At 43.4% G+C, this 12199-nt stretch overlaps 1 protein-coding gene across 2 annotated transcripts in view; it reads left to right on the top strand.

Moving 5' to 3' along the window:
- Positions 1-12: 12 nt before the first annotated feature.
- The window catches only part of SMG6 (SMG6 nonsense mediated mRNA decay factor), a 230319-nt gene continuing 218132 nt past the window's right edge, over positions 13-12199 (top strand). Inside the window, exons 1-6 of one of the 2 annotated variants that reach the window (XM_030296755.2) lie at positions 13-157; positions 2297-4037; positions 4542-4734; positions 5275-5385; positions 8344-8450; positions 8704-8782. In XM_030296755.2, coding sequence (XP_030152615.1) covers positions 70-157; positions 2297-4037; positions 4542-4734; positions 5275-5385; positions 8344-8450; positions 8704-8782 — 2319 coding nt within the window. In that variant the 5' untranslated portion in view covers positions 13-69. The remainder of the gene's footprint in view (positions 158-2296; positions 4038-4541; positions 4735-5274; positions 5386-8343; positions 8451-8703; positions 8783-12199) is intronic. The other variant, XM_030296756.2, reaches the window with a different exon arrangement.

The following is a 12199-nucleotide window of genomic DNA, read 5'->3' on the forward strand; positions in this document are numbered from 1 at the left end:
GTCCGTCGTGGTTTCCTGGCTGCGCGCGGCGGTGGCGGAGTGGCTGCAGCTGTAGCAGCAGCCGCGAAGATGGCGGAGGGGTTGGAGCGTGTCCGGATCTCGGCGTCGGAGCTGCGAGGGATCCTGGCCGCTCTGGCTCCGCAGGCCGGGAGCAGAGGTGAGTCGCGCCGCCCAGCTCCTGGGCTGGGCCTGCCCGCCCCGCCTCCCTCTCCTCCTCTGCCTCCTCCCTGCTCTGTCCGCGGCGCTCCGGAGCCCCCGCCCCTTCCCCCGGCAGTGGGGGCGGGGGCCGAGGGCGGTCCCGTGGCCGCCCCACCACCCCGGAGGCCGGTGTGGAGTCCGGCTCCGCCAGCTCCGGCCCCATTCGGGAGAGCTCGACCTGAGTTCCTGCCTCCGCCCCCTTTCTCACCGCGAAGGTGACTGTTCCCCAATGCCCCAGCCTTCTCAGACCAGTCTGGATTTCCCAGCCGTCAGGAGATGCGGAGAGGAGTGGGCGCTGGGGTCTGGTGGAGGCCCCAGGGTGTATGGTCCCTAGAGGAAATCATCTGCATGCCTGCCCTGTCATCTCTTTAGAGTTGGAGAGAAGGAACTGGGGAAATCGAGGAGAAAGATGGGACAGCTTGGGACTTCCTTGTTGAACTTTTTCCCCCAAGGAAGGCTGCGCCGCTGGAGGGATCCAGGACCTCCAGTAGAGAGCTGACTCTACTCTGGTTTGCCCTTGGCATGTGTAGGAGCAGTTTTTATCAGAGAGAATGCCCATCTTGCAAATTAAAGTCTCCATCCATAATAGGAAAGCTCCAAGGAAGATTCTAGTATCTCATCTCTCGTTTGTTAGGCAGTGGAGTTGTGTTAGAGTTGTGCTTCTCATGCTTGTGGCCAGAGTCCGTGAAATTGGTTTTCGTTGGTCATCTGAATGGGATTATTCAGGTCGTTTTCTCCCTCTGCTCTGAAAAGTAGTAGTAGCTCTTCTCATTCCTCTTCCCCACCTCTCACCTAAGTTACAAAGGCTGCTGAGGGTGAGTTATTCTGGAGGTAAACCGCTTTACCTTTATCTGTACTTGATGAAGTAGTGTTTTAAACTTTTGAAAATACTGTAGCAATATCTTACACTTCAGGGGTTTTTGTTTCTTTCTGCTTTGTTATACCCATGAGATTAAATGCTGGAGGATGTTCCCTCTCCCTGTTATGGGCTTGTTTGCATTGATGTTTATAGAACAATATGGGGATTTTATATAGCATTCTGTTTTGAGTCCTCTGTAATCTCACTAATTCCTGTCAGTTTCCCATTGAAAAGTTTAGTGTCTATTTGTAGTAATCTCTCCCCTTAATAGATAAAGTGACAGATACAAAAAATAGATACTTGCCTATCTGCTATTCATTAAGTTTTTGGAGCCTGGAGAGGAGTTTCTAAAGTCCTGTACTGTTATTCTTGAGTACTGCAGGCCTGGGTATTTTGCGAGCATGTGACAATACTTCCGTTATCCTCCAGAGAAAGCTCCTTTATGGAACTTTTTCCTTCTCATATTCCACATCATAGTAGCAGTTAGTCCCAGTATTCTAATGATGATAGTCTAAGCAGTATTTCCTTAGAATGACTGCTAGCTGCTGTTAGAGAGTTGGTAAGCATGAGTGCAGTTGAAGAATGTGAAAGGAACTGCTTCCTGTTTGCTTCAACAGGAGGTACATGTTTGGGCAATTGGTATCCTAAAAGAAGAGGATTGTCCTGGCCAAGTTCAGAGACTGGAGTTGCAAATTTTTTCTTCAGAGATGTCCAGAACTGTGGATTGTTATGCATACCCCTCTTTTTCTCCTTTCCCATAAACTACTCCTATGTTAAAAAGGACTTAGCCACCCTGGAAAAATGTTGGAGACACTAGAAGAAAAGATTCAGATGGATCCAAGGGCTCCATAGCAGAGAACAGTCTGATGCTTAAATGATCAGAGATCTTTTATTCTGGCAGTGAGGTAGTTTGGGGTCTTGGGGATCTGGATATGACTTGGGTAACACAAAAGAGTATGATTTTTTTTTTCCTGTTTCCCTAACCCAAGTGTAGGTAGCTCCAACATAATGAAGTTCTTAGCCTTGCCAGTTGCTGAATAAATGTTGTACATCTAGTAGAATTTCTGCTTCTTTAGAAATTTCCTTTTATGTCCACCAATATTAACATTTTCATGTGTAATTCTTGCTAGGTTTTTCTGTTACTTGACCGGAATGACAGTGTTTTTTTTTTTTCCCTTCCCTCCCCTTTTATTCTTTTCTTCTACCTGTTCCTCCCCAACACTCTCTCCAACATTGCAGAAAACATGAAGGAGCCCAGGCAGCGCAAAGATAACAGGCGCCCAGATCTAGAAATCTATAAGCCTGGTCTTTCCCGGCTAAGGAACAAACCTAAAATCAAGGAACCTTCTGGGAGTGATGAATTTAAGGATGAAATTGTTAATGACAGAGATTGTTCTGCTGTTGGAAATGGTACACAGCTCATTAAAGATGTCTGCAAGGAACTGGATAATCAACACCAAAATGGTCCTGTAGATCCAGAAAATACTCGGGCACAGGAGTCCTTTCCTAGGACTTCTGGACAAGAGGATCGAAGTCTAAGAATTATCAAGAGAACAAAGAAACCTGACATGCAGATCTACCAGCCTGGAAGGCGTTTGCAGACTGTTGCCAAAGAATCAACTAGCAGGGTGGGTGAGGAAGAAATCCTCAACCAGGTAGAACAACTGAGAGTAGAAGAAGATGAATATAGGGGAAATGTGAAAGAGGAGGTTGTGAATAAACCAGATAAAGATGAGGCAGAAAAGAGCCTCAATGGTGACAGAGTAAGGGTTGCAAAGGGAGAAAAAGGAAGGAGGATTGAAAAGGGGGAGGGGATAAAGAAAGTGAATGATGACCCGGCACAGGGGAAGCCAGGTTCTGCAAAGCGCTACTCCCGCTCAGACAAACGGAGGAACCGATACCGCACTTGCAGTACCAGCTCAGCTGGCAGCAACAACAGTGCTGAGGGGGCTGGCCTGACTGATAACGCATGTCGTCGCCGCCGACAGGATCGGACCAAGGAGAGACCACGACTGAAGAAGCAAGTATCTATGTCCTCAACTGATTCTTTAGACGAGGACAGAATTGATGAGTCTGATGGACCCAGGAGGAGCTCGGAAAGGAAGAAACATTTAGAAAGAAGCTGGTCTGGCCGGGGGGAGGGAGAGCAGAAAAGCAATGGCAAAGAAAACCGAGGCACACTTCATGTCACTTTTGATGCAGAAACCATGAACAAAGATTCTCCCATGGTGAGATCATCCAGGGAGGATGTGGATAGGATAAAGCCTGACAAAGGCTTGAGCAGTGGGGGCAAAGGCTCTGAGAAGCAAGAGTCCAAAAACCTGAAGCAAGAACTTCGGGGTCGGGGACGAGGCATTCTGATTCTGCCTGCCCATACCACCCTATCTGTCAATTCAGCTGGTTCTCCAGAATCTGCACCTTTGGGACCTCGGCTTTTATTTGGATCTGGTAGTAAGGGATCTCGGAGTTGGGGCCGAGGAGGTACCACTCGACGATTATGGGACCCAAACAATCCTGATCAGAAACCTGCTCTAAAGAGCCAGACGCCCCAGCTACATTTCTTGGACACTGATGATGAAGTCAGCCCTACTTCTTGGGGTGATTCCCGCCAGGCCCAAGCATCTTACTATAAGTTTCAAAACTCTGACAACCCCTATTATTACCCCCGGACACCAGGTCCTGCCTCCCAGTATCCTTATACAGGCTATAGCCCTCTGCAGTACCCAGTGGGCCCTACGAATGGTGTGTACCCTGGGCCTTACTACCCAGGCTACCCGACTCCAGCAGGACAGTATGTTTGTGGCCCTCTTCCTGCCAGCACCATGAGTCCTGAGGAGATGGAACAGCATATGAGGAACATGCAGCAGCAGGAGCTGCATAGGCTTCTCCGGGTGGCTGACAACCAGGAACTGCAGCTCAGCAACCTGCTCTCCAGGGACCGCATCAGTCCGGAGGGCCTGGAGAAGATGGCTCAGCTCAGGTATGGTGTGTTCCATCCCGTCTAGAGGGGAATGGAGATAAGCTGGAGGCATATGGGCTCCTATGGCTGAGGAAGGTAGAAACTTTTTAGGCAGGTCACTGGGTGAGTTGTATATGGAAGGGGCAGTTTCTAGTCTTAGAGATGATTATGCTTCCCACTTTTTCTTTAAGAAAAAAAAAATCTTTAAGAGAACCTGGAATCTGGAAATGGAAAAGGAAAGACTTTCCAGAATGCCAAGAAGTGAACAGCATATAACTTGTGGTGGAGATCTTATTTCAGCTGTTAAATTTAGGTAGAGGCATATGGGGAAAAACTACTTTCCTAGACATAACTGTCTTTAGAATGACATTCTGCTGCAGAGTGGAAAGTCAAATGAGTACTGTACCTGGTGGCATTTTGGATTTCCTGCCAAGGAAGGTGTTTAATTTGCAAGAAGCTCAACTCTTGGGTCTAGCCTTTCCTGTGGTGTATTTGGAGCTAGAAGTTGCATGTATTTTATTCCAGAGCTGAACTGCTGCAGCTATATGAGCGCTGTATCCTATTAGATATTGAGTTCTCTGATAATCAGAATGTGGATCAGATCCTGTGGAAGAATGCTTTCTATCAGGTGATTGAGAAGTTCAGGCAGCTTCTCAAGGATCCGAATGTTGAGAACCCAGAGCAGATTCGGAACAGACTTTTGGAGCTCTTGGATGAGGTAAACCATCATCTTTTTGCTCTCAGGATAAAGGCTTCAGCATTCTGTAGTTGTGATGGGTTTTTATCACCGGAAATATGATTTATGGCGGAACATTGACGAAATACTTTATGCTCTTTTCATGGGTTTAGGTCTACCCTACCCTGTTGCTTCCTTGGGATCATAACTAACTGGCAGTTGGAGTTAGTTCTGAGCTTGGAAATTTTCCTAATGTCTTGTTTGGAGGGCGGGTGGCTGTTGGGAGAGAAACCACGTGTGTGTGTGTGTGTGTGTGTGTGTGTGTGTGTGTCTGTGTGTGTGTGTCTGTGTGTGTGTGTGTGTGTGTGTGTGTTCTTTCATATTTTTAAAACCATGGAGGGGCTTATGCTATGGATTTGTCTTGTGTTTAGTTGGTGACCAGTAAATACTGTGTGTGCCTCTATTTACATGGGATGATTGAACATTAGCAGAACTGTGGACAGGTTACCTAACCCAGTTCCTGGTGGGTAGATTGGATCAGAACAGCCTGATTCAGCTGTTTCTTATTTTTTGTCTTTATAGGGTAGTGACTTCTTTGATAGTTTGCTTCAGAAGCTGCAGGTTACTTACAAGTTCAAACTGGAGGACTACATGGATGGTCTTGCCATTCGCAGCAAGCCATTACGCAAGACAGTAAGCCAGCTTCTATATCTTAAATATATTCATCCATTTAGTAAGCATTTATCCAGTGTTAGTTATGTGCTAAGCACATAATCAGTTAGTTATGTGCTAAGGATACAGAATGAAAGATACAGTCCAGCGGGGGAACAGACTGATTAAACCAACAATTATAATGTAATAAGTACTAATGTAATGTTATATATACAGTGTTGAAGGGGCACAGAGTGGAGTGGCTCTAATTCAGACTCGTGGGGTCAAGGAAAACTTCTGAGAGACTGTCAAGTCTTGAAACATGACCGGGAGTGGAAGGGGCAGTACAAGGTACAGCAAGAGAGAATTAGGCCTTGTTAGAAAGTGCAAGAAGTTCAGTATGCTGGTTTTTGTAATGTGGAGTCGGGCTGTTGTAGGAGGTAAAGCAAATGAAGTAGAAAGGGATAGATCAAAGACTTTTGTATGCCATAGTGAAGAGTTTGGACTTCATTTTGGAAAGCGGTGAGGAACCATTGATTGAACTTCAGTAAATGGATTTCTTCTTAGAACCAGTCACTCTGGCAAATGGATGAGTTTGGGCAAGAATGGAGGTAGGAGAGTCAGGTTGTGGGCCTGAACTAAGGTAGAAGTAATGGAGGTGGAAAAGAGGAAACAAATTGGAAAGATCTAAGGGAAATATAATTAACTCGCTGGCAGATTTGATGTGAGTGATGAGACAGGAGGCATAAAGAGTGTAGATCATTTTCCAGTTTGTGGCCTAGGAGAGTGGCTGGGAAGGAAGAGGTTAATAGTTCAGTTTTGGCTGTGTTTAAGTGGGACAACTTAAAAATGCACAAAGAAGTATTCTGGTCTGTTTGAAGCTCAGGAGAAAGAGCTAAGCATGTGATATAGATTCAGAAGTCATCAATGTATAAGTGATAGTTGAAGGAGAAGTTGGGATGCTGGGATATATTGGCCAGTCAGCCAGAGAATAGGGGCGGATCAAATTTCTAGGTGGTAGTAGATAAAATTGGTAAAGTGCTGTAGAGTCATTGAATGTTAAGATTACTAAAAGTGTCCATTGGATGACTTTATTACAATTTATTTTCGTTGGAGAGGATGGAAGCCAGAGTATAGTGAATAAGAGGTGGGACAGTAGATAACAACGAAGGGAGGAATATAGACCATTCTTTTAAGAATCTTGGCTGCAAAGGCAAGGAGGGAAGATAGTAGTTAAAGGAGAACACAGTGTCAAGAGAAGTTTGTCTTTAACCTGGAAGAGGCTTAAGCATATTTGTATATTGGGAGGAAAGAGCCAAAAGAAAGGAAGAGGTTAAAGACTCATTAGAGAAAGGCATATGAATTATGGAGCAGAGACTTCCTCTTGCTTTTCTATTTCTTCTGATGATTGCTGTGTACAAACTCTGTCATTAATCAACAAGTATTTGTTGAGATCTTCCTACATGCCATGTGCCTTTCTAGGCACACATGATTCATTGTGGAACAAGAAAGCATGATCCCAGCTCCTGGAGTTTAGAGTTTGATTAAGGGTGAGTATGGATGTTGGAATAGTAATTGCAGATGCAGTGACTTCGGCAGAGGATGTATGGTGCGGGTCTAATGTAAAGGGGTTTAGAGGATCCTAGAAGACTGAGGAAGTTGCGCTTAAGCTGGGGCTGAAGACCTGGGTTGTTAGCCAGATGAAGGTGTATGTGAAGATGCTAGAACATTCTCTGGAGAGGAAGTAGTATATATGCAGGTCCTGAAGTGGGAAAGAGCATGGTGTGTTAGGAAAACTGAGAGAAGTCTAATCTGACTGAGGCCCAGAGAGAGGCGGGAAGTGGTGTTGAGGAGATGAACAGAAGCTCGATCGTCTGGGACTTCATCCTAAGGAGAGCCTTTGCTGGAATTTGCCCCCCCCCCCCCCCCCCCCCCCCGTTGAGATGGCAGAGTGCTACAGTATGGAAACAGAATAACAGAATTGGTTTTTTTGGTGTTTTATCAGTTAACTACCGAGGGTTCTTGGTGTTCATTCATAGAATGTGCAGAATAGTGAGGACTCTGAAGGTATGTGACATGTAGTGGTATGTAACTTTGCTGAGGCACGCATTTGTTATGTATTAGGAGGCTGATGTGCTGCAGCTAGTTATAGAGCTCGTGGATGAGCCTTGCTAAGGCATCAGAATCTACCTCTTCTTGAAGCTTTGTTCTTTACTCGTGATGTGTTAATTTCTCGTGTGTGGTGAAGTGGAGAGGAATTGTATGTTACAAAGTGATGCTCCTTAGGTTTTTTGGTTGGACATAGTTCTTGGGATTGAGAAAACTCTTGTTTTCTCACTGAGTGACAGATTCCAAGCCCATTAGTGAGAAAACATACACGGAGAGGGAGAGAGAACTACAACTATGTTGTAGGTGTTTGGTAAAGGGTAACTATATTATTAGTTCTAGGGGATATTACTGTTTTTTGCGAAGTGAGTGTAAGGCAGTAACACAGTACAGTGATACTAATAGTTTGAGGAGAGAGAGAGACTATAATGATGACAGGAAAATAAAAGAATAAATAGTTATCTTACTATTTGTATATCACTTTATAATTTATGGAGTATTTAACACTTACTCTCTCCACTTACCCTGTGGAATATGTATTTCTACATTCAGATGAAGAAACTTGAGTCCTCCAAACAGTCCCAAAGACCTATGTAAAATCATACAACTCTGACATAGGTTTCCTGACTCCTATTTTCAAAATGTTTTCTTCTATTTACTTGGGACTTGAAATAAGAATGACACCCTCTTGTTTCTGCCATTCTTTCTCATTAAATTTTGCATCATGTCGTTGGCTGTTTTTTAGTAGCCAAGTTTAGACTGAAAATTTTTACTTTGTTCAGGACTACTAGTGCCTTATTAATGCTGCTCTTGTCACTTTGATCCCATCCCTGTCCTTTGGGGTTGAAGTTACAGTTTCTTGGGTACACTACTAACTGATCATTTTTTCTGAAGGTAAAATATGCTTTGATCAGTGCCCAGCGATGTATGATTTGCCAAGGAGATATCGCTAGGTATCGGGAACAAGCCAATGACACAGCAAACTACGGGAAAGCACGCAGGTACTTTTGCCTCTTGTTCATTGCTTCTCTTTCCTTGTGGCGTTAGGCTAAGCCCTATTAAGAGCAATGGGCCACCTGAGCTGCCTCCCATATGGAAGTCCTACAGTTGTCCCTGTTGGTCTCTGTTACCAGGCTTTACCACTCCAGCGTTACATCTAACACTCCAGCTATGTCTTAAGTAGTAAGGGCTGTCAAGTGATGAAATGGAAAGAGTTGATGTGGAGCTAGCATTTTTTACTGTTTTCTATTCCAGTTGGTACCTAAAGGCCCAGCATATTGCTCCCAAGAATGGGCGCCCCTATAACCAGTTGGCTCTGCTGGCAGTGTACACGGTAAGCAATCTTATGGACAGGGGAAGTATTTCCAGGCAGTATCTTAGAAAGAATGGATTTTGATAGTATCAGCTCCTGGAGCTGGAATTCATCTGAACACTAAACCCAAAGAATATCCTTTGCTGCCTTCCATCCTCACCTTCCTTTTGTTCCTCTCAGAGGTAAGTTGTCAGTGATCCTTACTTTGGTTGAATCTGTACTTGATCCACTTTCATCGCCCTTCAGTTCCTAAGGGAGTGCTCATGCCCCAGCCAAACACCGCTCTTTGTTTTTGACCAAGGCTTCTGCTCTGAATCTTAATCTTGTTGCTTCCCTTCCCTGTCCTGTTGAATGAGGTTACTCATTTCCAGAAGGAAAATAAGAATCCTTTTCACTTTTCCTTAAAGTCCTCACCTATCCTTAAGTAGTCAGATCCTTCTGTTCCCCAGATATTCCTCTTAGCTTTCCACCTAAGGAGCCCCCTTAGCAGAAGCACTTAGTTCCAAATTGTGTCTTCCTAGATCTTACCAGACTTCTCTAAATGTACCTCTAACAGAGAGTCTTGGGAGCTGATAATGGCCCCTAGTAAGGAAGTTGAATTGAAGGGGGGGAAGGTCAATGGTAGGTATCAAAGATTTAAGTGTAAAGTAGCTAACATGTCATGTAGCAGGTAGCATTTTCATAATTTTGTAAAATTCATTGCCCAAATAAACAATGTTTGAATTAAAAAATTTTTTTATGAATTAAAAATTTTTATTCCCCTTTACTCTACAAAAGATCCCAAAAAATTCGTACTATTTAATTATGGATTGAAATTATTGATTAAATAACGTGGTTTACAGATATAATTCCTTCAAAATCTATTGAATATCTTCACTCACTTTTTATTGTCTTTAGTACATTAACAGTATTGTGCAACCATCAACTCTGTCTAGTTCCAAGACATTTTCTTCACCCCAAAAGGAAACCCCATACCCATTACTCTCCATTCCTTCCACTTCTCAGCCTCTGGCAATCATTAGTTTATTTCTGTCTCAGGATCTATCTATTGAATGTTTCATGTAAATGGAATCATAGTATGTGACCTTTTATATCTGGCTTCTTTCATTTACCGTAAAGTTTTTGAGGTTCATTTATGTTGTAGGATGTCTCAGCACTTCATTTGTATGGCCAAGTAATACTCTCATTGCATCGATATACCATACTTATTCATTAGTTGGTGGACATTTTGGTTGTTTTCAACTTTCACCTTTTGTGAATAGTGCTTTGTCAAGTACAGGTATTTGTTTGAATATCTGTTTTCAGTTCTTTTGAGTCTATATCTAGGAGTGGAGGAGCACTTGGGTGCCTTAGTCAGTTAAGCGTGTGACTGTTTGGTTTCGGCTCAGGTCATGATCTCATGGTTCATGGGTTCGAGCCCCATGTTGAGCTGACAGTGCAGAGCCTGCTTGGGATTCTCTCTTTCTCCCTTTCCTTCTGCTCTTCCCCTGCCCATGTGCTCTCTCTCTCTCTTTCCCACTCTCTAAAAAAACAAAAAAACAAAACAAAACAAAAAAACAAAGAAACAAGCTAGGAGTGGAATTGCTGGGTTGTATGGTAATTCTGTGTTTAACTTTTTTTTTTTAATTTTTTTTTAACGTTTTATTTATTTTTGAGACAGGGACAGAGCATGAATGGGGGAGGGGCAGAGAGAGAGGGAGACACAGAATCCGAAGCAGGCTCCAGGCTCTGAGCCATCAGCCCAGAGCCCGACGCGGGGCTCGAACTCACGGACCATGAGATCGTGACCTGAGCTGAAGTCGGATGCTTAACCGACTGAGCCACCCAGGCGCCCCTGTGTTTAACTTTTTAAGGGACCACCAAACTTCTTCATAGAGGCTGCACCATTTTACATTCCCACCAGCAATGTACAAGGGTTCCAGTTCCTCCACGTTCTCACCAACATTTGTTATTTTTCATTTTTTTGATTATGACCAGCCTAGTGAGTGTGAAGGGATATCTCTTTAATATTTTTTTCTTATTTTTTAAATTTTTTGGTCAGTTTTAGGTTTGCAGAGAAGTAAGCAGAAAGTACAGAGTTCCTATATATTCCCTCAACTCTCCTCCTCCATTTTCCCAGTCATTAACATCTTGCATTAGTGTAATACATTTGTTTATAATTGATGAGACAGCATTGATACGTTATCACTAACTAAAGTCCATAGTGTACATTAGGGTTCACTTTTATATTTTGTGTACATTTTGTGGATTTGAACAAATCTGTAATGACATGTATCCATCATTGTAGTGTCATACAGAGTAAGTTCACTGTCCTAAAAATACCCTGTGTTCCACCTTCCACCTGTTCATCCCCCCTCACTCCCTGAACCTCTAGCAATCTTAATTTTTACTGTCTCTGTAGTTTTGCTTTTTCTTGAATGTCATATAGTTGGAACCATACAGTATGTAGCCTTTTCAGCTTTGCCTCTTTCACTTGGTAATATGCATTTAGGTTTATTTTTGTGGCTTGATAGCTCTTTTCTTTTTTATTGTTGAGTAATAGTACTCCATTGTATGGATGTACCGCAGTTGGTTTATCCATTCCCCTATGGAAAGACATCTTGGTTGCTTACGAGTTTTGGCAATTATGAATAAAAATGCTATAAATGTTTGTGTGCAGGGCTTTGTGTGGACATAAGTTTTCATTTCATTTGAGTAAATACCAAAGGGTGTGATTGCTGGATTGTATGGTAAGAGCGGATATAGTTTTGGAAGAAACTGCCAAATTGTCTTCTGAAGTCGCTGTGCCATTTTGCATTCCCGCTGGCCGTGGGTGAGAGTTCCTGTTGCTCTGCATCCTCATAAGCATTTAGTGTTATCAGTGTTTTGGATTTTGGTCATTCTGATGGGTGTGTAGTGTTATCATCTCATTTTACTTTGCAGTTCCCTAATGATACATGATGTGAGCATCTTTTCGTATGCTTATTTGCCATCTGTGTGCATCTTCTTTGTGAGGTGTGTTGATCTTTTGCCCATTTTTAAATTGGGTTGTTTTTTTTCTTACTGTTAAGTTTTAAGAGTATATTTTCGGGGTGACTGGGTGGCTCAGTCGGTTGAGCATCTTGACTTCAGCCCAGGTCATGATCCCATGCTTTGTGGGTTCAAGCCCCGCGTTGGGCTCTGTGCTGACAGGCTCAGAGCCTGGAGCCTGCTTCGGATTCTGTGTCTCCCTCTCTCTCTCCCCCTCCCCCACTCTATCTCCCAAAAATAAATAAATATTAAAAAAATTATTTAAAGGGTATATTTTTAATTTTTTTTTAATTTTTTTTTTTTTTTACATTTATTTATTTTTAAGAAACAGAGTGAGACAAAGCGTGAGCAGGGGAGGGGCAGAGAGAGAAGGAGACACAGAATCTGAAGCAGGCTCCAGGCTCTGAGCAACTGGTCAGCACAGAGCCT

Source organism: Lynx canadensis, chromosome E1, assembly GCF_007474595.2.
Source record: "Lynx canadensis isolate LIC74 chromosome E1, mLynCan4.pri.v2, whole genome shotgun sequence".
Taxonomy (NCBI): Eukaryota; Metazoa; Chordata; class Mammalia; order Carnivora; family Felidae; genus Lynx; species Lynx canadensis.